General features: G+C 45.0%; 2 protein-coding genes across 9 annotated transcripts in view; one reads left to right on the plus strand and one right to left on the minus strand.

The window, feature by feature from the left end:
- The window catches only part of ube3b (ubiquitin protein ligase E3B), a 62,282-nt gene extending 49,614 nt beyond the window's left edge, over window positions 1-12,668 (minus strand). Inside the window, exons 1-8 of one of the 4 annotated variants that reach the window (XM_070887990.1) lie at window positions 12,586-12,668; window positions 11,547-11,616; window positions 10,049-10,242; window positions 6,720-6,888; window positions 3,960-4,080; window positions 2,883-2,942; window positions 1,653-1,757; window positions 569-665 (exon numbers count right to left, since the gene is read on the minus strand). In XM_070887990.1, the coding sequence (XP_070744091.1) occupies window positions 569-665; window positions 1,653-1,757; window positions 2,883-2,942; window positions 3,960-4,080; window positions 6,720-6,880 (544 nt within the window). In that variant the 5' untranslated portion in view covers window positions 6,881-6,888; window positions 10,049-10,242; window positions 11,547-11,616; window positions 12,586-12,668. Of the gene's footprint in view, window positions 1-568; window positions 666-1,652; window positions 1,758-2,882; window positions 2,943-3,959; window positions 4,081-6,719; window positions 6,889-10,048; window positions 10,243-11,546; window positions 11,617-12,472 lie in introns of all 4 variants that reach the window. The other 3 variants (XM_070887989.1, XM_070887986.1, XM_070887987.1) reach the window with 3 other exon arrangements.
- Window positions 12,669-15,072: 2,404 nt separating this feature from the next.
- Window positions 15,073-26,649, plus strand: part of acacb (acetyl-CoA carboxylase beta) — a 221,639-nt gene continuing 210,062 nt past the window's right edge. For 3 of the 5 annotated variants that reach the window (XM_070887998.1, XM_070887999.1, XM_070888000.1), the window contains exon 1: window positions 15,073-15,155. The gene's annotated coding sequence lies outside the window, so the exon portion shown is untranslated. The remainder of the gene's footprint in view (window positions 15,156-26,649) is intronic. The other 2 variants (XM_070887997.1, XM_070887996.1) reach the window with 2 other exon arrangements.

A 26,649-nucleotide genomic window follows, 5' to 3' on the forward strand; every position in this document is an offset into this window, starting at 1 on the left:
AGCTCTCTGGAGTAGAGAATTCCACAGATTTACAACCCTCATAAGAAATTCCTCCTCATCTCAGTTCTAAATGGGCGACTCCTTATTCTTAAATTATGCCCCCTAGTTCTAGATTACCCCACGAGGGGAAACATCCTCTCTGCATCTACCTTGTCGAGCCCCTTCGGTATCTTATATGTTTCAATAAGATTTATGGTAAGTGGAAGCGTAACTTGCTATTCCGTCACGGTAGGTTCTTGATTTCAGTTGTACTGGTTGCGGAGAGCACCTAGTGGAGAACATGGAATTCCTCAGAGAGGACTGAGGAAGGGGAAAAAAATGAACAGCGGATCACTTGGGCTGCTGCGTTACATCAGGGCACAAGCTTGACAGCTGGACACATGGGCAGATGCACAGCACAGCAAGATCTAAGAGGAAAGGGAAAAATACAGAACTTACAGAAAATTAGGTGGGAATTAGTTACCTGTACCTCAAAAATCCAGAGTAAAGTCTACAGCAGATGAAAAATGTCTATTTATTCGTGACTTAATGCAGGAATAGACACGATAGAGGTTATTTTGCCACTGACCTTTCCCCTTCAGTATTTTCCAGGTTGAAGTGTCTGTGAATGTGACCAGCATGGTGAGATACAATGTGATGAACTTACAGTCCTGCAGAAGATCAGGCTGCAAAACAAATATTTCCATCTGTTAAATAAGTCCACGGTTTACTTTAAATAAGCAACAGGACTTCGAGCCACCCCATACTCTACTGAATAGAAAAACATAGCTCTAACTTTAATTCAGTTGCCCAAAATAGTAATTTTAGCCAACAATTGTTCCTCATAAAACAACACTGCATTACAGAAGCAACACATCAGTGGATTAACTGCAATTTTTCTCCTGATGGTACATGGTTACGAATACACTAAATAAGCTCAGTAACACCACGAATGGCATTTAAAAATTATATGAATCATCTGGCTCAGCGATGGTGGCTTGGAGAAATCTCCATGAAAAAAAGGGAAAAATCACCCTCACGAAATACTCTGGTGCAACTGTGCATTACACAAGAATTAGGAGCAGGAGTAGGCCACTAGGCCCCTCGAACCTGCTCCGCCATTCAATAAGATAATGTCTCATCTTCTACCTCAACTCCAATTTCCCGCCCGATCCCCATATCCCTTGATTCCCTCAATATCCAAAAATCTATCGATCTCTGTCTTGAATATACTCAACGACTGAGCATCCACTGTTCTCTGGGATGGAGAAGTCCAAAGATTCACCACCCTCTGAGTGAAGAAATTTCTCCTCATCTCAGTCCTAAATGGCCCACCCCGTATTCTGAGACTGTGACCCCTGGTTCTTAACTCCCCAGCCAGAGGAAACATCCTCCCCGCATCTATCCTGTCAAGCTCTGTAGGAATTTTGCATGTTTCAATGAGATCACCTCTCATTCTTCTAAACTCTAGAGAATATAGGCCTAGTCTGCTCAATCTCTCTTCATAGGACAATCCCCCCATCCCTTAGTCTGCCTACTGAAATCCTACAGGTTAAGCTTAGGCAGTAATTTTTTTTTTTTGAGCGAGTAATTTAGCAGTTTCTACTGCTGCCTCCTCCTCCTCCTCCTCTCCACGCACAGTTGGAACTTGGAATGAGAAGGATTTAATTTACCTTCAGTTGCTTTAGAAACTCACAGCAAAGCCAGAGTAGGTCTTTAACTTGTTTGATCCATAGCAGGGTGAGATCTTTGGAGAGTGCTAATGACACATACCAGACCTGCGAATAAACAACCATGAAATTTAAAATATGTATGTTAAATGGCAACAAAAATTGGTCAATAATCCTGTTCCCCAAAACACAGCAGGAGCACGCTTGTAGGGGCACACACTAGACCGCGATACTGCTAAATATGCACTAGTGATAATAAAAATCCTAAAAATGCACAAATGATCTGCAATGTCCAGGCCCAGCTCAATATTCCTGTCAACGGATTTCAGTAAAGTTCAAGGGTCAAATTTTCATAAGTCCATTTGAACTGTGTAAAACACCCAGTTTTAGAATAGAATCATAGAACAGTACAACACGAGGGCATTCAGCCCATCAAGTCTGCGCTGGCTCGTTCGAAGAGCAATCCAGTTAGCCCCACTCCCCCGCTCTTTCCCAATCTCCCTGAAATTTTTTCTCCTTCAAGTATTCATCCAATACCCTTTTGAAGGCTACTTGAATCTGCATCCACCACCCGGGGCAGTGCATTCCAAATTCTAACCACTCGTTGCGCATTAGAGATTTTGTCCTTCCCAAATTGCATTGTGTCTGGAGAGTATGTTTATGCTGTGTAGCACTGGAGTGAAGTTGTGGTGGGTTACAGACCTGCCTCTGGTACTGGCAGGAGCAATTAACTAAATCATCACACAATAAATGTTTTACACAGCATTAGTGTATTGGCTTAAGTTTATTTTTCCCCCCTATGGTTTACTAATCATCATCATAGGCAGTCTCTCGAAATCGAGGAAGACTTGATTGAAGGGTGGAAGATGCCTGTGCAGGAGTTCTTTTAACGTGGGGTGGCCGTTGCACACTGGCTACTACATGGGCTTAGCTGAGCAAGGTCTTGGTCCAGTGGCAAGGGGGTCCAAGACGACTGGAGACCAGTATGGTAAATAAGCTGAGACAAGACCGATGACCAAGGACATTGGTTCTCACTTTTCATGGACAAGTTGGCAGTGATACAGAATGAAATCCCCAAAACATCCTGGAACTCCATGTGACTAGGAATTGAACCTGACCTTACTGGTCTTATGGCTAAATATCACACTGGGTAGAAAATTTATCAACTAAACCATCAGAGGTGCATTGAAACAGGCAACATTTAACAGATTTGAAATCCAATTACATACAAACCTTGGACTCATTCTCTACTTCCATGCTATTAAGGATACAGCGGCACAGTTTCTGAAATCTCTGGAAAGAAATAGCAACTCATTACTCAGACAACCTATGCAGATCTAGACAGGAGTAGGATATGCATGCAACATTGAGGCTTGATGGCCAAATGGCATTCCCATTTTCCACAAATTTATGTGATTGATGCCCTAATGTAGTCACTAGAAGGATGGACTCTGGAATGCCTATACCACAGTTTGGCATCCTTGGCAAAATCAAGCTAATCTCTACTCACCAGTCTATAATGGCCTGCTGGCACGAGATGTCAAATGGAAATTAGTTTGATTGCTCACTGGAGGGTGTAAGGGAAGCCATTCTCTCGGTCCCAACAGCAGCAAGTTACACTTGGAGCATTGGCAGTTGTGGGATACGATTACCAGCCTGTCCACGTAACTTGATGATGGTGCTGGATGGCCCAGTCAGGACCAAGAATTCAGCAATTAGGGGAACAATGGAATCAAATTTGCAGATTATCATTTCGTACGACACCACCTAAAGAAACTAGATACCTCTTAAAGTTCCCAGGGCTCTACATTTTATGAGAACATGAGGGAAGTCGATTCGAGGGAATAAAATATGTCAGATACTTGCTGTCAGTGGCAAGGATTCTCTGATCGGTCATAACACAATTAGAGGAAGGGCAAACCTTTGTTCTCTACCACGATAAGCTGCCTCACCTTCAACCACAAACCTGCAACCCTGAAGCACCAGTGTGACAGTGTTCTTGGTTCCCATACCAGCCATCCATTGACCTGGGAGTGAAGTTGCCAATCCAGTCCAAGTTGGTTTTAAACTTAGGTCCCAGAGTCCTTTGCTTCACTTTTAACATTTTTTTTTAGGATCATTTTAATGCAACAATATTTTAAAAGTAGACACTGGCGAATATATGAAATCTGATCCCCCCCCCCCCCCCCCGTTACTTAATCCCAGTCAACTATAATTTTCTAAATGGTACAACAGTGCTCAAAGGATCACAAACAAATGAAATTGCCTTCCCCCATGGTCAGAGATTTTATCCCCAGTCTGCACACTTACCTCTTTATCTTCTTTCATGTGAAACACAAAGAGCAACTTCCTTGTGATTTTAAATATAGCGACTGCACTCCTTTTTGGTGAATTTGTTTCATTGATGTCAAAAAAATCATCAACTTCCATCCTGTAAAGGCAACACCACCTAATTAACCAATGCTGGTGACATTTTCATAAAGGAAAGAGTACAAAGTGACTCTCAGAAAGGGGACATAAGAATTTGGAGCAGGAGGCGGCCATTTGGCCTCTCGAGCCTGCTCTGCCATTTAATAAGATCATGGCTGATCTGATCTTGGGCTCAGCTCCACTTCCCTGCCCGCTCCCCATAACTCTTCACTTCCTTATCTCTCAAAATTCTGTCGATCTCCACCTTAAATATGTTCAATGACCCAGCCTCCACAGCTCTTTGGGGCAGAGATTCCAAATAGTCACGATCCTCTGAGAGAAGAAATTCCTCCTCATCTCAGTTCTAAATGGGCGAGCCCTTATTCTTAAACTATGCCTCCTAGTTCGGGATTCCCCCACGAGTGGAAACATCCTCTCTGTATCTACCTTGTCGAGCCCCCTCAGTATCTTATATGTTTCAATAAGATCACCTCTCATTCTTCTGAACTCCAATGAGTAGAGGCCCAACCTGCTCAACCTTTCTTCATAGGTCAACCCCTCATCTCTGGAATCAACAGGGTTTTTGTTTGAAGCCTAGGTGAGGGGCCAAGGCCTACAATGTGATACACCAAGCAAGGCTTAAAAGAGGCGAAATGAAGTAAATCAAAAAGTGGCTAAATAAAAGACACTGATTGAAAGAATAAAAGGTAAGTGAGAGAGATTAGTATGGCAATGGTTTTAAGAGACTGAAACATCCTTGCTGGACTAAGCAGCACCTATGAGAGGCGGCAGTGGTACTACTCCATGTGATCCTTGAAGACCTACCACTCAAGATGCCCAGACAAAGAGACAGTCATGCCCGCAAGGCCCCTTTTAAAAGTCGTGCTGGTTTGCTGTCCAACGTCCATTGATAATTTTCAGATTTTCTTTTTAGGTTTAAGCAGCACGTGGACAACACTACAGCCAAGCCAGACTGTTTTTAACCCGACATCCACGCCTGCACATGCCAGCAGGGATTACTGTCTAGGAGAGTGGGAACACTGCCCAATTCTCTCTGTCCCCCCCATCCCACTGGGGCCAATTATCGCCACCCCAGCTGAGGACAGCTAATTCCAGGATCAAGCACGAGATCTTCTGGCCTGTATGGGTAGTCCTACACCGGACAGTGTTTTTACAGATTATCTGGTCATTATCACATTGGGAGCTTGCTGTGCGCAAATATGGCTGCCGCGTTTCCCACAGTACAACAATGACTACACTACAAAAGTACTTCATTGGCTGTAAAGCACTTTGAGACGTCTGGCGGTCGTGAAAGGCGCTATATAAATCCAAGTCTTTCTTTCTTCTTTACTTATAAGGCTGTCAAGGCAGCAGACACAAATAGGATATTTACACAGATTATAACTGTTATTTCAATGTGTATGTTGGAAAATAAAAAGTTTTCTGAATCAAAAAAAATACATTCCTCACAAGCATAGCTGATTTCAAATCAATTCCCTCACAATTGGGAGTATTGAACCAGACAAAATCATGAATCCGAGACCATCTCGATAGGAAAAGCAGTTGTTGGGTGGTCTAACAAATTTATAGCAACTCTTTTTCCTTGCGCACTTTTTTCACTTTTTGAGTTGTGTTTCAATTCCTGCTTTCTCCCAGGTGTTAACTGTATTCTTTGGAGGGAGAGCGAGGGAGGTTTTTTGCCCGCTCTATTGTTGAGGCTGCTGACATTTATCTGTAGACTTTACATTATTCATTGCTTCCTTTCTACACCTCTGACCCTGCTCAGGCATTCACCATTTCAGCTGGAATGTACCCGCTTTCCTCGGACACTTAGGATGGTGTTCACCATCCCCCCGCCCCCCCCCCCCCCCCACAGTGCACGTTGAAAAGAGCTCATAAAATAATGGGGTGATGCCAAGCTAGTATTTTGGAAGACTGAGGATTTAGAAGAGACTCCTCAGATATGGGAGCAATGTTCCCAAATCTTGGAGGTTCTTTGGCTTTATAGAGTTAAGAGTTGTTGTTAAGACCTTGACTGTTTTGTCTTTAATTGCAAGCTTGTTTTGTTTCTAAAGCATAATGTTATGTTATTACTTCTAGATTGTTCTCTGCAACAACAAGGACAACAACTTGTATTTACAAGTATGTACTTGACAGGGTGGATGCTGGTAGGTTGTTTCCCCCGGCTGGAGTGTCTAGAACTAGAGGGCACAGTCTCAGGATAAGGAATAGGCCATTTAAGACAGAGATGAGGAGAAATTTCTACACTCAGAGGATTGTGAATTCTCTGCTCCAGAGGGCTGTGGATGCTGAGTCTCTGAATATAGGCAAGGCTGAGATGGATAGATTTTTGGAGTCTAGGGGAAATCAAGGGATATGGCGATCAGGCAGAAAAGTGGAGTTGAGGTCGATGATCTTACTGAACGATGGAGCAGGCTCGAAGGGCCTACTCCTGCTCCTATTTCTTATGTTCTTATATAGTGCCTTTAATGTAGTAAAACATCCCAAGGCGCTTCACAGGAGCATTACTGAACAAGATCTGACACCGAGCCATATAAGGAGATATTAGGGCAGATGACCAAAACATTACTCAAAGAGGTAGGTTTATTATTTTTTTGAAGATCGTGTCATTATGAAACTTCTTTTAAAAAAATAACTGACCTGATTTCGCGAAGCAGCCGACACCTGCAGAGGTACCTCCTGACCAACGCTTGAATCTGAATCGTCGCACGCTCGCGTTCCTTCTGCCCTTTCCTCTCCTCCCGAGCCGCCCGAGCCTTGTCCAGAAATTGCGTTTTGGAGGTTTGTACAGCGCTAAACATTCTTGCTCCTGTGGACAAGGTAACAGTAGGTTTTTAAACTGTTATCTTCTTCCTTCTCCGTGGCCAAATGCTAATGCTCAACAGCATAGCCCGAGACTCGAAGCTGACATCAAAGTCACAAATGACATCCTTTGTGACCGTGGCAAAGGCAAACTATCCCTCCTCATCCTTCTGGACCTGTCTGCAGCCTTTGGACACAGTTGACCACTCTATCCTTCTCAATCACCTCTCCACGACCGTCCAGCTGGGTGGGACGGCACTTGCCTGGTTCCATTCTTATCTATCCAATCGTAGCCTGGGAATCACCCGCCCCCGCATCGTTACCTTTGGTATCACCCAACGACCTATCCTTGGTCCCCTCCTATTTCTCATCTACATGTTGCTCCTTGGCGACTTCATCCAGAAACACAGCGTCAGTTTCCACATGTCGCTGACGATACCCGGCTCTACCTCACCACCACTTCTCTCGACCCCCCATGGTCTCTGGTGACAGACTGCTTGTCAGACACCAGTTCTAGATGAGCAGGAATTTTCTCCAATTGAATATTGGGAAGACCGAAGCCATTGTCTTTGGTCCCCGCCACAAACTCCGTTCCCTAGCCACTGACTCCATCCCTCTCCCCAACTTCTGTCTGAGGCTGAACCAGACTGTTCGCAACCTTGGCATCATATTTGACCTTGAAATGAGCTTTCGACCACATATCTGCAGCATAACTAAGACCACCTATTTCCACCTCCATAACATCTCCCGTCTCCACCCTTGTCTCAGCTCATCCATGCTTTTGTGATATCTAGACTTGACTTTTCCAACACACTGTTGGCTGGCCTCCCTCATTGTAACCTACGTAAACTAGAGGTGATCCAAACCTCGGTTGCCCGTATCCTAACTCGCACCAAGTCCCGCTCATCCATCACCCCTTTGCTCGCTGACCTTCATTGGCTTCTGGTTAAGCAATGCCTCGATTTCAAAATTCTCATCCTTATTTTCAAATCCTCCATGGCCTTGCACCTCCTTGTCTCTAATCTCCTCCAGCCCCAAAGCCCCCACCCAGAGATGTCTGCGCTTCTCTAATTCTGCCCTCGAGCATCCCTGATTATAATTGCTCAACCATTGGTGGTCGTGCCTTCAGCTCTGGAACTCCCTCCCTAAATCTCTCCGTCTCTCTACCTGTTTCCTCCTTCAAGATGCTCCTTAAAACATACCTCTTTGACCAAGCTTTTGGTCACCTGCGCTAATTTCTACTTATAAGAACATAAGAAATAGGAGCTGGAGTAAGCATTGGGCCCATCGAGCCAGCTCTGTCATTCAATAACATCATGGCTGATCTGATCTTGGGCTCAGCTACACTTCCCTGCCCATTCCCCATAACCCTTCACTCCCTTATCTTTCAAAAATCTGTCTATCTGCACCTCAAATATATTCAATGACCCAGCCTCCACAGCTCTCTGTGGAAGAGAATTCCACAGATTTACCACCCTCAGAGAAGAAATTCCTCCTCATCTCGGGTCTAAATGGGCAACCCCTTATTCTTAAACTATGCCCTCAGTTCAAGATTCCTCCATAAGTGGAAACATCTTCTCTGCATCTACCCTGTCAAGCCCCCTCAGTATCTTATACATTTCAATAAGATCACCTCTCATTCTTCTAAACTCCAATGAGTACAGGCCTACTACTCAACCTTTCTTTATAATTCAACCCCTTCATCTCATGAATCAAACTAGTGAACCTTCTCTGAATAGCCTCCTTATGCAGCTCAGTCTCAAAATTATATCTCATAACACTCCTGTGAAGCGTCTTTGGATGTTTCACTATGTTAAAAGCGCTATATAAATACAAGTTGTTGTTATTGATCGGAGTCTGAGTGTTAACATTGTCTGTCTCTTGAATGCATGAATGAGCTATATAAATCCTCACTTGCCTCTTCACTGTGTTTTAACACATTGGTACCGATATACAATAGGAAACATAAGCTCATACACCTCTCGAGTGATGCTCTTAAATCACTTCAAACTGTTCCTACTAACAACAGACCTGGAACTAGAAGTACTTAGTGTTATATAGCTCAAAATCCTCTCACGAGGCACAGCACAAATATGGAACTGCAGAAATCAATGATCGAATTATACTGCTAGATGATTTTTCTCAGTTCAAATGAATTTAGCAGGAAAATATCACACACTGACCATATGCTATACTGAAGTCTCAATGAGAACACGGCTCAAAGAATTTTCTCTCGGTGGGAAAGCAGTGCCCTACGTACTCAGTTACATCCCTGTTAGTGTATCTGTCTTTACAGAGGTTCACCCTAATAGAGTTTTACCACACTCACATAAAAGTGACAGCACAGCCTGAAGCAAGGCTCCTATACAACAGCAGCTTGCTATTAGGTTAGCCAGTGCTACACTTTCCCTAGTTCACATTACTAGATGTATTATTTGTTGGCATGGAATGAGCTTTCACCTGGAAACTGACCTCCAGCTCCGCCTCTCTACCACCACTGTACTGGCTGACATCATGTCCTGAATGCATATGAACTTTTCTCAACTCGACATTGAAGACATCCCGTTTTCTCCTTTCAGAAAATACCACATCTCAGCTCCCGACGATATCCCAGTGACACCATCCCTTTCCTTCAAAGCTCATTTAGGCTGTGTCCAGTGGTACAGAATCTTGGTGTCCTGTTTGATCCTAAGCTCTACATCTTGGCTATCAACAAGGCTGTCTGCAAATTGCCTTCCTCCACCACTACCTCATCTCCATTGTCGTTGAAACACTTATTCGTACCTATGTTTTTCCAGACTTGCTTGCCCGAGTTCCACCCTGCACAAGATGTAACTCGCCCAAAACTCCACCACATCCTAGCCTGCACCAAGTTCTGCTTTGCTTCCCTATCGACCCCCTCGCTTCTCCCGCCATCCTTGCCAGACTTCAATTGCTCCCTATGTCCCATGTCCCTGCATATACTCTCAGCTCTTATGGTTCTGGCTTCTGAATTAATGCTTGGATACCAGGAAGGAGCAACAGATGGAAAGGACATTCTTTCTGGCACTACTCTCACACATCTTCCCACGGCTAGTTAAACAGCAGAAATGAGGCCCTTTCATTGCCAATCGTGCAGAAAGAGAATAATGGGGACAAGAAGTTAATGAAGTGAAGCAGTAGTTTACCTGAACTGTATAGTGCTGTCCGAGACCAGAAATCAGTTCATCAGTCCTGGTGCATGGACATGAGGCACTCATTCAGGCACCGACAGACCTGGACTGAACTGGTACTATGCCGATAACAGGAAAACTCTGCATCATTTCAAATCCATCTTCTCAGAGCAAAATTGCTATCTACTTGACTGGGCACATTGAAACCCCTATGAAAGAACAAAACATGCCAGAGAAGTTAGAAACATATCCATGACAACTGGCACTGCCCACGTTTTTATAGAAAGAAGTTAAAATCTACAGTGGCTTCTGACTACCAAAAGTACCCATTTGGTTACGAAATTTCAAACATCGCGAGCCCAATAAGCTACCTGGTGTAATCTGAACTGATGCAGCCAACGTGAGCTTGCAGAATCATACAAATTTAAGCACAGTATGCCACTTTGGCTATTGTGCTGCACTACTGCAAGCTTCACACTGATGCGAACTACCAGAGTTCCATTTTCCTGCTCTTCATTATAACCTTTAATATTTTTCTTTAAGTGTTTATCCAACTCCTGCTTAAACGCCATGATTGGATTAGCATCAGTTGCCACTTTATGGCAATGTATTCCATGTTATAATAACTCCCATCATGAAAAACTTTCTTCTAAGTTCTCAAATTATCCTTCGAGTACTCATCTTAAATTTATGCCCTCATTCCGGAGTCACTGACCAATGGAAGTAATCTTTCATTGTTTGTTTAACGTTTCAGACCCTTTCATAATTTTGAATGCTTCGATTCGATCTTCCCTTAAGCTACTCGTGAATGCATAACAATATCCTCTCTTCCCACCAGCAACCGAGTGAATCTATGTTACACCTTTACCATGGCTCCAACGCCATTTTTATAACTGGGTGTCTAAAGCTGTACACAGCATTCTAACTGCGGCCTAACAGAAATCCTGCAAACTCATCACCAACTCCTTGTTTTTGTATTCAATGCCTTTAGAAATAAAACCATGTGCTTGTTTTATGGCGCAAACCTGCTTTTAAATATTTCTGTATCTGTACCCCTCTTTCTCTCTGTTCTTCCATTATGTTGAAAAAATTATGTAGGGTATATTTCCATACTGTTCTTTTTCACAAAAATTCATAATCCAGGATTTGTAAGTAACACTGATTTAGGAGATTCTGATTTAATTTTTTTCAAGACATACTATCTTTGTGCACACATATACACACACACATACAGTAGAGATATCAATATTGTTTTGAAGGAATCAAATTGTGCAAGTTGAGAATAATATGTGCTTGATAGTGATTATAAGGCTGTATAATTTTTGGTGAAGAGAATAATTAAGTATTTAACCTTTATATTATTCATTGACCAGTTTATGATGGTCTGAATCCCTGTAACCTTGCAATCATTCCCAAAGATCGATTACCAGTGTTGTCACTAGGCTTATTGGTAAGCTATATAGGGGGGAGGACTCACAGTGAAACAAACAGTCTAATGTGCTGTGATGCTCACCTCAAAATACCAGTGACAGACCTGTGGCATCATTTCTTTATCCCATGTTATACATCCCAAATTGTGCTCTCTGGAGACATTTAGAAAGACTGAATTGATCAATGTACTGCTGGTTGTATCTCATAATACAAGTGGATATTGAACACAGATTTAAGCCAACCACCATTATGCTTTTCTGAAATTCTAGTCACAACACTGTGAATTACAGGAATTATTTTAAAATATAAATCTAGATTAATGCATTAAGAAATCTAAACTTTTAAAAAAAAGCTTTGTAATTTAATTTCACTGCTCCATTTTCATTATTCAGAACACCTGGATAGATTCATTAACTTCTCACTCCATGCAAGCTATACTAGATAACTAAACATATAATTGAAACAAATAGATACTTCATCTACAAGACAGAACACTACAAGATCCTATTATTGTTCAAATCACCTTGCACGACTCATGACAAATATCATTCAGATCTGCGTATGCTGCACACATCTTACATATTTACATAATTTTTACACAACATTACAATACAAAACACACATATTATAAAACTCACTGTGAAAGGCCAGATTAAGGACAAATAATTTGTTTTTCTAACAAATCCACAGTATGCACTGTTGCATTTATAATTTTACCCTTTGAAATGAATGGCATCAACTGTCACAACGACTTTATGGCAAGTAAGATTTTTCTTTTTAATAATGACTTTCCTGCATTCTGCAATGACAGCAGCACTGCATACATACAAAACTACAAACACGCGCACACACACATTTATAGAGAGAGAGAAAGAGAGCAACACAATTATATTCACTTCACTGCAACTACAATAGTTACATAACGAATAAATCCCACTTATTAGAAATCAAGGCAAAAATTTGACGAACGATATGAAACACAGAAACAATAAGAAATTAGGCCAAAACCTCCTCTTGTGTTCCTGGACTTCTCTTCTTTCTGGCATGTGTATAACCTAACATATTATTAATGATAATGATTCTCTATTATTAGCTGTAGAGGTTAGTAGCCGGCTCTTTACCCCGAGCTCTTCTCTCCTTTTATCTTTCTGCCTCTCATAAACACACCAGAATCACAACTCCATGAAAAACAAGCCCATCAACCGCTACCGCTTCCGGGTTGGAGGCGCTGGGGTCAAACCCGCCGCCCGGGAGACAAGCTGCTGACTGCGCATGCTCACTCGGCCGGCGCGCCGCAGCCGTTCGGCTGTCTCATTGGAGGAGGGAGCGCGTCGCCATCTTGATAAAGGACAGTGGCCTGACTTTCTTGTCAGAGACTTTGTAGATAGGTGGACCCAACAGTGTGGAACATGTTGCGGCTGACATTTCTGACAGGCAAGAGTGACAACAGATTGCAAATTCGTTTAAACACATTCGTTGGGATATTGTGTCTTTTTATTATCTTTTCCGACACGATAACATCACAGAAATGAGGGAAAATGTCCTGAGGAGGGAAGTAGTTGGTTCAGTTCGCTCCTGCTTTCATAGATTTACCCCATCATATCATCTAACTACTTCTTGAAGGTTCCCCGCTGCCCTATATGGAAGATTATTCCAGATACTAATCACTTTTTGTGTGAAAAAGTGCCTCATGACATGAATTCTCAACTTTTACCAATGTGCACCTGCCCTCACTTTGTCCTGCATTGAAACAATGCTTAATATTAACCATTTCTGTTCCACTGTGGTATATTTCCTTTCTAACGTACCCTCCTGTAATGTTAATACGTTACACCAGTAACTGCATATCAAAAGTATTTAATTGACTGTGATGTGCTTTGGGATGTCCTGAGGTCGTGAAAGGCATTAAATTAATGCAAGTTCTTTTTTATTCACCTGATAAGACTAAATAAGTTGTTCTATTGTTTCCTCATAACATATTCTTCTAGGGATCAACTTTGTGGCTCTTCCCTGCACCTATTCCTTGACTTGGTTGTTTCACTTTTGCCTCGGTGACCATAACTGAATCTCGTATTCAACGTGTAGCCTGACCAAAAAACTAAATAGCTTTGGCACATCATTCAGCAATTTGTCAAAGTGGCTTCACATTCTGTTTGCTTTTGTAATTGCTGCTCTGCACTGACTGGATATGGTCAGCGTTGAGTTTAGTATCACTCTTAGATCTGCGTCTGTCTCTCCCCTAGCTAGTTTGACACTAATCATTAAGTATGTATGTCCCCATTTTATTCTTTCAGTAATTTCATTTAACATAGTTATGCCCCCTTGCAAATGTTACTCTTTCTGTAGTTGCTTAGCTGCTTCATCAGACTCTACTCCTGCCTAGCTCAGTATCATCTGCAAATTTGACCAATTTACATAAGAACATAAGAAATAGGAGCAGGAGTAGGCCATACAGCCCCTCAAGCCTGCTCTGCTATTCAATAAGATCATGGCTGATCTGATCATGGACTCAGCTCTACTTCCCTGCCCACTCCTCATAACCCTTATCGTTTAAGAAACTGTCTATTTCTATCTTTAATTTATTCAATGTCCCAGCTTCCACAGCTCACTGAGGCAGCGAATTCCACAGATTTACAACCCTCTGAGGGAAGAAATTTCTCCTTACCTCGGTTTTAAATGAGCGGTCCCTTATTCTAAGATAATGCTCTCTAGTTTTAGTCTCCCCCATCAGTGGAAACATCCTCTTTGCATCCACCTTGTCAAACCCCCTCATAATATGTTTCGATAAGGTCACCTCTCATCTATCTGAATTCCAATGAGTAGAGGCCCAACCTACTCAACCTTTGCTCATAAATCAACCCCCTCATCTCCGGAATCAACCTAGTGAACCTTCTCTGAACTGCCCCCAAAGCAAGTATATCCTTTCGTAAATATGGAAACCAAAACTGCACGCAGTATTCCAGGTGTGGCCTCACCAATACCCTGTATAGTTGTAGCAAGACTTCCCTGCTTTTATACTCCATTCCCTTTGCAATAAAGGCCAAGATTCCATTGGCCTTCCTGATCACTTGCTGTACCTGTATACTATCCTTTTGTGTTTCATGCACAAGTACCTCTAGGTCTCGTTGTACTGCAGCACTTTGCAATCTTTCTCCATTTAAATAATAACTTGCTCTTTGATTTTTTTCTGCCAAAGTGCATGACCTTATATTTTCCAACATTATACTCCATCTGCCAAATTTTTGCCACTCACTTAGCCTGTCTATGTCCTTTTGCAGATTTTTTGTGTCCTCCTCACACATTGCTTTTCCTCCCATCTTTGTATCGTCAGCAAACTTGGCTACGTTACACTCAGTCCCTTCTTCCAAGTCATTAATATAGATTGTAAATAGTTGGAGTCCCAGCACTGATCTCTACAGCACCCCACTAGTTACTGATTGCCAACCAGAGAATGAACCATTTATCTCGACTCTCTGTTTTCTTTAGAGATGTCATTAATATAGATTGTAAATAGTTGAAGTCCCAGCACTGATCTCTACAGTACCCCACTAGTTACTGATTGCCAACCAGAGAATGAACCATTTATCTCGACTCTCTGTTTTCTTTATAGATGTTTTACACAGATCTTCTGGCTCAGAGGCGAGAGTGCTACCAACTGAGCCACCTCTGACACTAGTGGGCAAGACACTTGGTTGGTTTATAAGCTGCTTTATTCTGTAGGGGACGGTGTGTGGGTCAGGTTCACTTCTGACCTTTCTGAGCGGTTCGAATTGCTCCCACTCCCTGGGTTCTAGACTTTGGATTTATTTGGGGATGTGACAAAGTGCAGCAGACAACTGGTTTTAGTGCAAGAAACTATGATTTTATTCAGGAAAGAAAAGTACAATGTCAAAACTTATAATCTCTAGAATAAGGAACACTTTATTACACATACAAAAGGGGTTACAGAAAATAATACACCTTCCACCTCCCAATGCCTAAATCTGACTAGGTTAAACTCTATGGCAACAGGGATAATGCCCATCAATCCTCTTATTGACAGTTAGCGGTGGTTCGCGGTTTCGGGGTTCGCTGGACTCTATATGTTTTGCTTACCATACCCCGAACGTCGTGGAAGACTTCTTGCTGTGTAGTCTTCAGTTGGGTTGAGTCCGCTGATGCGGTAAGGCGCGGTTTGGATTTATGGGATGAGTACCCACTTTCTTCTTGTAGGAATAGGGCTTTGGGTTACTTTAGGTAATGTTTCACGTGTTGTAAGCCAGGAATAGATTGTAGAGTGGAAAACTTTCGAATCTTCGGTTTCTTCTCGAGTGGTTTCTTTCTTAGGATTCGTCGATCGCGGTGGTTCAATGTTACCACGTTGGCTGTGGTCGGTTGTTGCTGCGATGAGTTGGTGATGTCCAGAGTCACTTGGAACTGCTTTTCTCTGCCTTTTTGATGATGTTCTTCCTTCTTCTTCAGTAGCAGAGCAGTGTAAACCAGGAGTACATCGAGGCCGAAGATGCTGATGGAGCGGTGGTCGCTCAAGAGCTGATAGTGCAGTGAAGGCTCTAGTTGCTCAGAAGTTGCTTAGCCCGTAAAACAGGGCCTCAATTATACTTTGAGAGCCTTTCTAATCTGCGCGCCAAATCAAACCCAATTCTTTGTCTTAGTTTTGGCGAGCTTGATAATTCTTTGTTAAATTTTGGCGGGCTCGTCAACGATAACTTGTTTCGGATGTGTCGATATGTTGGATTCGAGTTGCGATTGTAAAAATTAGTTTTGGTGTTTACATTGTCTGCCTAGGCCTGGGTTTTCCATGCAGGCCGGAAAAGTGATTAACATTATGCATGTGCTGGATGGGTTTCATGCTTAGAGCTATAGCTGGCTATCTCTGGGTCAATTGTTGAAATGTTAATATCTCCTAGGGAGCAGAGTTTTTGAGTTTTCACAGTTCCTCAGATAATTTGTTTAGCTCTAATATCCCAGACAGCTCCAATACCCAAAGACTGGCTTTTTCAGAGGTTAGTATTCCCCTGGTTTTGCAGCCCTTTTCCCTTGCAGACCCATGCATCTTAAAATCCCAAAGTTCATCTTAAGCGAGTCCAAAGTGATCCTTCCTTAGGGTTTCTTCACACAGAGGGGGTATCTTTGAATTTTGAGAAAACTTCGAGTTTTACAATTCCACGGTAGATAAAACCTATAGCACGTGTAGCGTGATGAAAGTCACTTGGCACAATCAGTTCAATTGCTGTTTGTGCGATTGAAATAATAAAGAACACGAATATGCTAGTCCATTTTTGCACATTTGTTAGCAATGGCTGGTTATTCAAGAGATACCTAGCACCTTAATGTTGACAAATTTCTTTGATCTTTGCGAGTTTTTGAAGGGAGGCTTTTAAAAAGGAACAAAAGTACCTGGGAGCTGAAATTCAGGTCCGCCCAAAACGGGGCGCAACTACTGCTTTTTGGCTGCCATTACCGCCACAATGGTTGTGGATCAAACTTCTCCGATTTTTCCAAAAAAAATGGCGCCCAGCAGTATTGGCCAGTGGGAATTGCCACTTTGCAGCGGTGTGGGAGGGGAGCTTGGGTCAGAGTTTGCACGGGAGACTTCAGCTTCTGATGATTTGGCTGCCTTAAAGGCCAGGGTTTGCAGCTAGGCCCTGAAGAGGGAAGAAGTTTGAGTGAAGGCCATGGCTACTGCACCTGTACCAAGGAGGGCAACCCGTTTTTCCGATGCAGAACTGGAGACATGGATGCAGGCTGTGGAGGGAAGGAGGCGAGTCCTGTACCCCGATGCAGGGAGACCTACTCGGGAAATTTTTACCAATGCCTGGAGAGAAATAACTGTGACCACTACCCAATGGAAAAAAAGGATGAACGACATAATTTGTCTGATGAAAGTGAATGCCTGTTCCACTAACTGCTGACCTTCCATCTGTGAGCCTCTCCTTCATCCTCTCATTTCCCACCTTCACTATATTGTCACTGAAGCAGCATTTCATTGTTGAGGCCTTTATATGTGGGTCTTCTCGCAATGGAGGTTCCTGTTCATGTCACAGTTACAGTGACATGTCAGGGACACCTACTTTTGCACTCATTTTTGATGCCTCATGACACTGCTACTCAGCAACCATTCTTTGTTTTGCAGGCCAAGGTTGCACACAACCGCATGGAGCAAAGGAGGACTGGTGGTGGCGAGCCTCAGCTTCAAATCTTGACGCCTCTGGAGGAGAGGATGGAGGCGCTAGTGGACAGACATGCTGCCTTCCCTGTCGCCTCCGGTATTGCCGATGCCGTTGTGGCCAGCATGGGTAAGTGAAGGCCCTCCTTTAATGCTATATCTCCCTGAAAGCGCCAGCGCCTATTGTGCCTTTCGTTCCGAAAGTGTGCAAGTTGCAGCCTCCATGTGTCAATTCCCTACCTCCACCTCACGGCAGCTCTTGTGCCATTTATGCTTGCAGATGAGAGGCTGAGTGAGAGCCAAGGTGAGGGTCCTGGAGCTGGTGCGAGTGGGAGGGCAATGCAGGACAACAGCCTTGAAGGCAGTGGCAGCCGAGGCGAGGGAGAGGATGACCTGGAGACAGAAAGGGGAGGCCTGGAGGACAGCCTTGAAGACAGTGGCAGCCATGGTGATCCTGACACCCTGGAGGACATTGAGGGCTGTAGCCTGGATGGGGGCCTGGAGGCCACTCCATCTGTTGGCACCACCACAGATGAGGCAGAGGAAGAGAGGGACAATGCTGTCAGCACCTCGTCACTGCTTCCTACAGTCACATGTGCCAGCTCAGATACTGGGATTACGCATTCGGATCCAATAGACATAACAGAAAGGTCTGGGCCCCGGTGCACTGGGTGTTGCACCGGGGCCTAGCGGGCTGCAGTATGGTGACGGCCATAGAGAACCTCTGGCGCCATATCTCCGGGAGGGCGAGTGTGCATGGGAGTCCTGCTGAAAAGGACTCAGACGAGCCCATCGATGTTGGGGCTTATGAAAGAAGGGTGGAGGCTATGTTGGGGGCAGTGGCAAGGGTGCCGGACAGTCTGTCAGCAGTGGTCAGGAGCATGGAAGAGTCCGTCTCCCGCATTGTTAACAGCTCTGCGTGCACCATGTAGCCCATCATTGCCAGTGTGTAGGTGATGGCGGACTCTCAGATTGACGATGCAGATCCAGTTATGATGCCGGGACTCATAGGTGATGTGGCAGCTGCCATTACAGCACAGGTGCAAGTGAACAAGCGCATCAGTGTTGCTTTGGAGAGGATGGCCGCGGCCCTGGAAGCTCAGAATGCTCTTATGCACTCTGGGCAATAGGCCACGGAGCGTCTTACTGCTGTCATTTCTGGTGGCTTTGAGACTGTGTCTGCTCTCATGCAGTCTCAGCTGGATGCCACCCAACACTTCAGTGCTGCTTTCGCGCTAGGTCCACCACGGGCCATGGGAGACCTTCCGGTGTGGCGCAGCAGCACCGACCTGAGCTCCCTCAGATTGGTGCCGGTGGTGATGTGCCGTCCCAGGAAGTGACGCAGGCTCGTTAGACCAGGATTCTGATGATGTGCTCCCTCTCTCAGGATCACATCAATCCTGGCCCCAGACCTGTCACTCCGCCATTGGCTCCAAGCATGGAGTCGCCCGAGCCAAGGCCAACTGAACCGTCCAAGGAGGGTGGTGCTCAGTCTTCAGCCGGCTCATCCAGGGCCAAAGTTGGTCGAGGGCGTCCTCGAAGGACATCTGCAGCTTCTACACAGGAAACACAGCAGCCTTCCCAGACCCATGAGGCAGCTACAAGGGCATAGTAGTAGGATAGGTTTGCGTAAAAGGGGTTATAAGGAGATGCACAAGGGTGAGAGATGATGTTATGTTTGTTTTTTGCACCTTTATTATGTAATACATTTTTATTTTGTGTTATATCTGGGCAGATGTATGATTTGACGGGGGCCAATGATGTTTGAAAGGACTCATTGGGATGGCCATGGAAAAGGAAAGATGAAGGGTGATGTGGGCATTAACTCAGCGGAAACGAGCAACAATGAGACAAGTCTGCACATCCCTTGCAGGGTTGGGATGGCGACGTCACCTCCTGGGTGGCTGGCGACACGCATCCTGATCCTCCTCCTCCTCCTGCTGCTGTGCCTTCTCCTGAGGTGGTACTACTGGATCGATCTCCAGCAGCTGGCCCCTCATGATTGTCAGGTTGTGAAGCATGCAACAGATGACCACGAATAGGGAGACGCGCTCAGGCGAGTACTGCAGAACTCCACCAGAGCAGTCCAGGCAACGGAACCTCTGCTTGAGGATCCCATGCAGTGCTCAATTATGCACCTGGTGCCGGAATGAGCGTCATTGTAAGTATGTTCGGCAGCAGTCCTGGGGTTGTGAAGGGGAGTTAGCAACCAAGTGCACAGTGGTTATCCTTTGTCACCTAGCAGCCATTCACAATCGTGGTTTGGGCACAAGAACACGACGGGCACGCTGCTCTGGTGCAGGATGAAGGCATGGTGGCTGCTGCCTGGATACCGAGCATCAACTGCTGTGATCTTGCACTGGTGGTCACACACCAGCTGGATGTTGAGAGAGTAGAATCTCTTTCTGCTCATAAACATCTCAGCATGGGTTTGTGGCACACTCAGTGTGACGTGTGTGCAGTCAAGAACTCCACAAGACTGTATGCTGTAAGCTCAAACTGATGTGACCTTAGTCTCTTTAATCAAACTCCAGAGTGAAGAAGCAGCACCTGCGTAGTCCACATGGATGCGTGACCAAGGCTTGGCAGGCCATGGCCAGGGGCTAAGGGGGGCTTCCCTGGGCGCATGGCCCAGCTGGGCACACGTGTTGCACCTGCGAACACAAAGTTCCAGATCTGCGTCTATCCCTGGCCACCAAACATGTGACCTAGCAATTGCCTTCATCGTGACAATGCCCGGGTGCCCATTGTGGAGTTCTCTGATGAACACCTCTCTGCCCATCTGGGGCATGATTACACGGTTTCCCCACAGTAGGCAATCGGCCTGAATCGAGAGTTCATCCTTGCGCCTGTGAAATGGTTTAAATTTCTCAGGGCATGCCCTGTACGTGGCTGCCCACTCCCCATTCAGGACACATTTCTTGACTAGAGACAATAGCGGGTCTCTATTTGTCCAGACTTTAATCTGACGGGCTGTCACGGGTGAGCCTTCGCTTCCAAAAGCTTCAACAGCCAGTGACCATCTCAGCACCATGCTCGGTAGCCCCCTCAGTGGTGGCTAGTGGGAGCCTGCTGAGTGCATCGGCGCAGTTTTCAGTGCCCGGTCTGTGCCGAATTGTGTAGTCATAGGCAGCTGTATGCGGGCCGATGCGTTTGCATTTATGGCCTTGTTGTCGGCCAAAAGGGACGTTAGGGGTTTGTGATCTGTCTCCAGCTCAAATTTCCTGCCAAACAGGTACTGGTGCATTTTCTTTACCGCATATACACATGCGAGCGCCTCCTTTTCTACCATCCCGTAGCCCCTTTCTGCCTGGGACAGACTCCTGGAGGCTGCCGGTGGTCATTGGACCAGAAGTCGGCGGCCACTCGTCTCTGCTGCTGGGCCGCCGGAACCGGTGGTAACAGATCTTTTCAAGAGGCTGAATTTTGGCCCCCTGGAATCAATCAGGTAGTAACAGGTTGCAAGAGAAGGACCGCTGCTCTGGTCAGGGAGAGTTTGCGTTTTTACATTCGTTAAGAGCCCCAACAAAATGGACTAGCCTATGAGCGCTCTTTATTTTTCCAATCGCACAAACAGCTCTGCTCTCTCAAATGGATGTGAAAGATCCCATGGCACTATTTCGAGTTATCCCTGGTGTCCTGGCCAATATTCATCCCTCAATCAACATCACTATAACAGATTATCTGCTCATTATCACATTGCTGTTTCTGGGAACTTGCTGAATGCAAATTGGCTGCCGTGTTTCCCACATTACAACAGTGACTACACTTCAAAAAGTACTTCATTGGCTGTAAAGTGCTTTGGGACGTCAGGTGGCCGCGAAAAACGCTATATAATTGCAAGGCTATATACTGTTAACTCAGTCTGTCTTTGAGAAATTAAAGAAGCACATGCGCTTAAGATACATAGAAACATAGAAAATAGGTGCAGGAGTAGGCCATTCTGCCCTTCGAGTCTGCACCACCATTCAATAAGATCATGGCTGATCATTCCCTCAGTACCCCTTTCCCGCTTTCTCTCCATATCTCTTGACCCCTTTAGCCGTAAGGGCCATATCTAACTCCCTCTTGAATATATCCAATGAACTGGCATCAACAACTCTCTGCGGCAGGGAATTCCACAGGTTAACAACTCTCTGAGTGAAGAAGTTTCTCCTCATCTCCGTCCTAAATGGCCTACCCCTTATCCTAAGACTGTGTCCCCTGGTTCTGGACTTCCCCAACATTGGGAACATTCTTCCCGCATCTAACCTGTCCAGTCCCGTCAGAATTTTATACGTTTCTTTGAGAAACCCTCTCATCCTTCTAAACTTTAATGTATAAAGTTCTAGTTTATCCAGTCTCTCTTCATATGTCAGTCCTGCCATTCCTGGAATCAATCTGGTGAAACTTCGCTGCACTCCCTCAAGCAAGAACGTCCTTCCTCAGATTCGGAGACCAAAACTGAACACAATATTCCAGGTGAGGTCTCACTAAGGCCCTGTACAACTGCAGTAAGACCTCCCTGCTCCTATACTCAAATCCTCTAGCTATGAAGGCCAACATACCATTTGCCTTCTTCACCGCCTGCTGTACCTGCATGCTAACTTTCAAGACTGATGAACCATGACACCCAGGTCTCGTTGCACCTCCCCTTTTACTAATCTGCCACCATTCAGATAATATTCTGCCTTCGTGTTTTTGCCCCCAAAGTGGATAACCTCACATTTATCCACATTATATTGCATCTGCCATGCATTTGCCCACTCACCTAACTGTCCAAGTCACCCTGCAGCCTCTTAGCGTCCTCCTCACAGCTCACACCTCCACCCAGTTTAGTGTCATCTGCGAACTTGGAGATATTACACTCAATTCCTTCATCTAAATCATTAATGTATATTGTAAAGAGCTGGGGTCCAGCACTGAGCCCTGCCGCACTCCACTAGTCACTGTCTGCCATTCTGAAAAGGACCCGTTTATCCCGTCTCTCTGCCTCCTATCTGCCAACCAGTTCTCTATCCATGTCAGTACATTACCCCCAATACCATGTGCTTTAATTTTGCACATCAATCTCTTGTGTGGGACCTTGTCAAAAGCCTTTTGAAAGTCCAAATACACCACATCCACTGGTTCTCCCTTGTCCACTCTACTAGTTACATCCTCAAAAAAACTCCAGAAGATTCGTCATGCATGATTTCCCTTTCATAAATCCATGCTGACTTGGACCGATCCTGTCACTGCTTTCCAAATGCGCTGCTATTTCATCCTTAATGATTGATTCCAACATTTTCCCCACTATTGATGTCAGGCTAACCGGTCTATAATTACCCGTTTTCTCTCCCTTTTTTAAAAAGTGGTGTTACATTATGAGATGCAGATAACAAGGGAATTTCATTGTTATACTCCCGGGTCCTGTTACTGTGAGAGTGGATACAGAGCAGTGGGAGTTAGCTACTACAAAATAAAACAGGTAATAATAATTTCTAATTCAGATCTCTGTGGTTCGGCTAGTGGTTAGACGTGGAAGCTACCAGGAATAAAATGAAGGAAGCTTTGCCCTGCTTGATAGAGTACAAGAACCAGGCAGAACTGACAACTAGGGCAGAGTCCGTTACGTTCAAAAAGATAAGCAGTTGTTTGCTGATTACGGTACACACTAGAGTTGGTGTGTTAATCATAAGTATAGAGGTCTAAACCCAGTAATCTTCTCTACAGTCCAGAGTGCTAGAATTGATTACAAATATGGTTTGTGTGCACACGTTTTAGCAACAGGTTGAAGTACAAGCTCTATGTTCTACATGCTTTTATTTTCAGCAGATCTTCCCCCCCCTCCCCCCCACAGAGTTGAAAAGTTTATCACCCGGAGTAATGAAAGGAAAACTTGCATTTATATAGCATATTATGAATTCTTTCAGAAACTTCTCAGTGTGCTTTACGTAAGATGAATTACTTTGAAGTGCAATAACTGAATTTATGTGGGCAAATGAAACAGCCATTTTGTGCACAGCAAGATCCCTCACACAGGAATGAGACAGGTTCAGTGTTCTTGTTAGAGGGGGTGGTGCAGCTGTAGTTGGGCAGTTTTCCAGCAGGTCCAGTTTCCGAAACAAATGCCACTGTGGAACTGCCTCGTGATTCTGCTGGAATTCCGTCAACAATATGCATCAGTTCTGGCGCAAACTCTTTCCACTAAGGCTTCATTTGCATATTAGTTGGGATAAAAAGCAAAATTAAAAAATAATAAATTGTAGCAGTGAACTGGATCTGTAATGTATGTACATAAGGTCTGCCCACCACCAAGGGGCACTACCGTCAGAGGTCCTAGGGTCATAGATACACGCGTGCTGGGCTCGGTTTATAACCTGAACTTCACCTTTGTATCCTCACTTCTGGAAGTCATTAAAGACTGACCAGGTTACACCTAGTCACTGGCTCACAGTACGGAGTTCATTGTATCATTTCATACACTACAACTGGCGACGAGGCAAATACGAACCCACGCAAAAGTATGGCGAGCACACCACGATCGAGTACTGTTGGAATTTTTGAGAGATTCAATGAGGGAGAGGATTGGGGAGATTTCACGGATCGTCTTGACCAGTATTTTGTGGCAAACGACCTAAACAAAGACGATGCAGAGAAGCGCAGGGCAGTTCTTCTCACTGTCTGTGGCCCCACGATGTATGCACTCATCAAGAATCTGCTCTCACCCACTCTTCCTACAGAAAAGGATTACAAAGAACTGTGTGGTCTAGTTCGGGAACACCTTAAACCTACGGAAGGAATCCTCATATCCAGATATCGCTTCTATACACACGTTCGTTCAGAAGACCAGGACGTAGCAGCATTTGTTGGCGACCTGAGACGTCTTGCAGGGCCTTGAAAATTTGGGCCTGCATTGGAAGACATACTGCGTGACTTTTTCGTGATCGAGGTCAACCACAAAGTGATCTTTAGTAAGCTGCTGAACCTCAGCAAGGTCATCACCATCGCCCAGGCTTGCATGTCCACGCAGAAAAGCACAAAGCAGATATCGTGACAAAACAGGAACTCCATGGCAAGTACTGTGCACAAAATTGTATCGACGGCCGGCAGAACTGCACATGGCAGGGCCTACTCGACTGCGTCTGCAAGACCGGGAGCCGCTCAAAGTTCGCCATCGAGGGCCTACTCAACTGCGTATGTGAGAACGGGAGTCACTCAAAGCCCACCATTGGGCGCAAATCCGAGCTCAACATGTTGGTGTTGTGGGGGCAATCACCATCAGTGCCGCTTCAGGCAGTATGTATGCAGAGGGTGTGTGAAGACGGGGCTTCTTCAGCAGACGTGTCCACAGTGGAGCAAGTGAGCTGCGACACACCACATGGATAATGATTAATTCAGCATGGATCTGGCGATGCAGTCCGAGGCATTTGAGAGAGCTCCGAGGAGAAAGTGTATAGTGTACGTGCGTTCCTAACAAAGAGCCAACCGATAATGATGGAGGTAAAATTAAACAGCGTGCCGGTATCCATGGCATTACACACAGGTGCGAGTCAATCAATAATGAGCCAAAGGACTTTCAATAAGCTGTGGGAGACCAAGTCAGAGAGACCCAAGCTGAGTCCGAGAAATGCAAAGTTGCGAACCTACACCAGTGATCGGTAGTGCAGCAGTAAGAGTGTGGTACAAGGGAGCGGTTCATGATCTACCATTATGGATTATCCCGGACAATGGTCCATTGTTATTCGGCCGGAGTTGGCTCAAGAAAATAAAATGGAAATGGTACGATATCAAAGCTTTGTCATCAGCGGATGATGATTTGTGTGCTCAAGTGCTGAGCAAATTTCCCTCACTGTTTGAACCGGGAATTGGCAGCTTCAAGGGAGCCAAGGTGCAGATTCACCTAGGCCCACACGCAAGGCCCATCCATCACAAAGCCAGGGCGGTCCCGCACATGATGAGAGAAAAGGTCGAGCTCGAATTGGACAGGCTACAATGCGAGGGGTCATCTCACCCGTCGAATTTAATGAATGGGCCCGTCCCATTGTTCCGGTGTTAAAGAGCGACGGCGCGGTCAGGATTTGTGGCGACTACAAGGTCACGATCAACCGAGTTTCGAAACAAGATCAGTACCCGCTACCGAAAGCTGATGACCTGTTTGCAATGTTAGGCGGGGGGAAATCGTTCACCAAATTGGATCTAATGTCAGCCTACATGACACAGGAACTGGTTGAATCATCAAAGAAACTTACATGCATCAACACGCACAAAGGACTGTTTATTTACAACAGGTGCCCTTTTGGCATTCGTTCAGCGGAAGCCATATTTCAGAGAAACATGGAGAGCCTATTGAAATCTGTCCCCAGGACCGAGGTATTCCAAGACGACATCCTAGTCACAGGTCATGACACCGCCGCGCACCTGCACAATCTGGAAGAGGTTCTGCGTCGTTTGGACAAAGTGGGACTCCGGCTGAAACGTTCGAAATGCATTTTCATGGCACCAGAGGTTGAATTCCTTGGACGAAAGATTACTGCAGACGGAATCAAGCCTACAGACGCGAAAACAGAGGCCATCAAAAATGCGCCCAGGCCCCAGAATGTGACGGAGCTGCGTTCATTACTGGGTCTTCTCAACTACTTCGGTAACTTCTTACCCAAATTGAGCACAGTATTAGAGCCTTTGCACAAGCTGCTCAGGAAAGGAGATGACTGGGTGTGGGGTGAACTTCAAGACAAAGCCTTTAAGAAGGCTAGAAATTGTTGTGTTCCCACAAGCTACTGGTACTGTATGACCCATGTAAGCGTCTAGTTTTGACCTGTGATGCGTCGTCCTATGGGGGTCGGCTGCGTACTCCAGCAAGCCAATGAGTCAGGCAAACTACAACTAGTTGCATACGCATCTCGAAGCCTGTCCAAGGTAGAAAGAGCCGACAGCATGGTAGAGAAAGAGGCTTTAGTATGTGTTTATGGGGTAAAAAAAATGCACCAGTACTGTTTGGTCTTCGCTTCGAGCTGGAAACCGATCACAAGCCGCTTATATCGTTGTTCTCGGAACA

Source organism: Pristiophorus japonicus, chromosome 8, assembly GCF_044704955.1.
Source record: "Pristiophorus japonicus isolate sPriJap1 chromosome 8, sPriJap1.hap1, whole genome shotgun sequence".
NCBI classification, from domain to species: Eukaryota; Metazoa; Chordata; class Chondrichthyes; family Pristiophoridae; genus Pristiophorus; species Pristiophorus japonicus.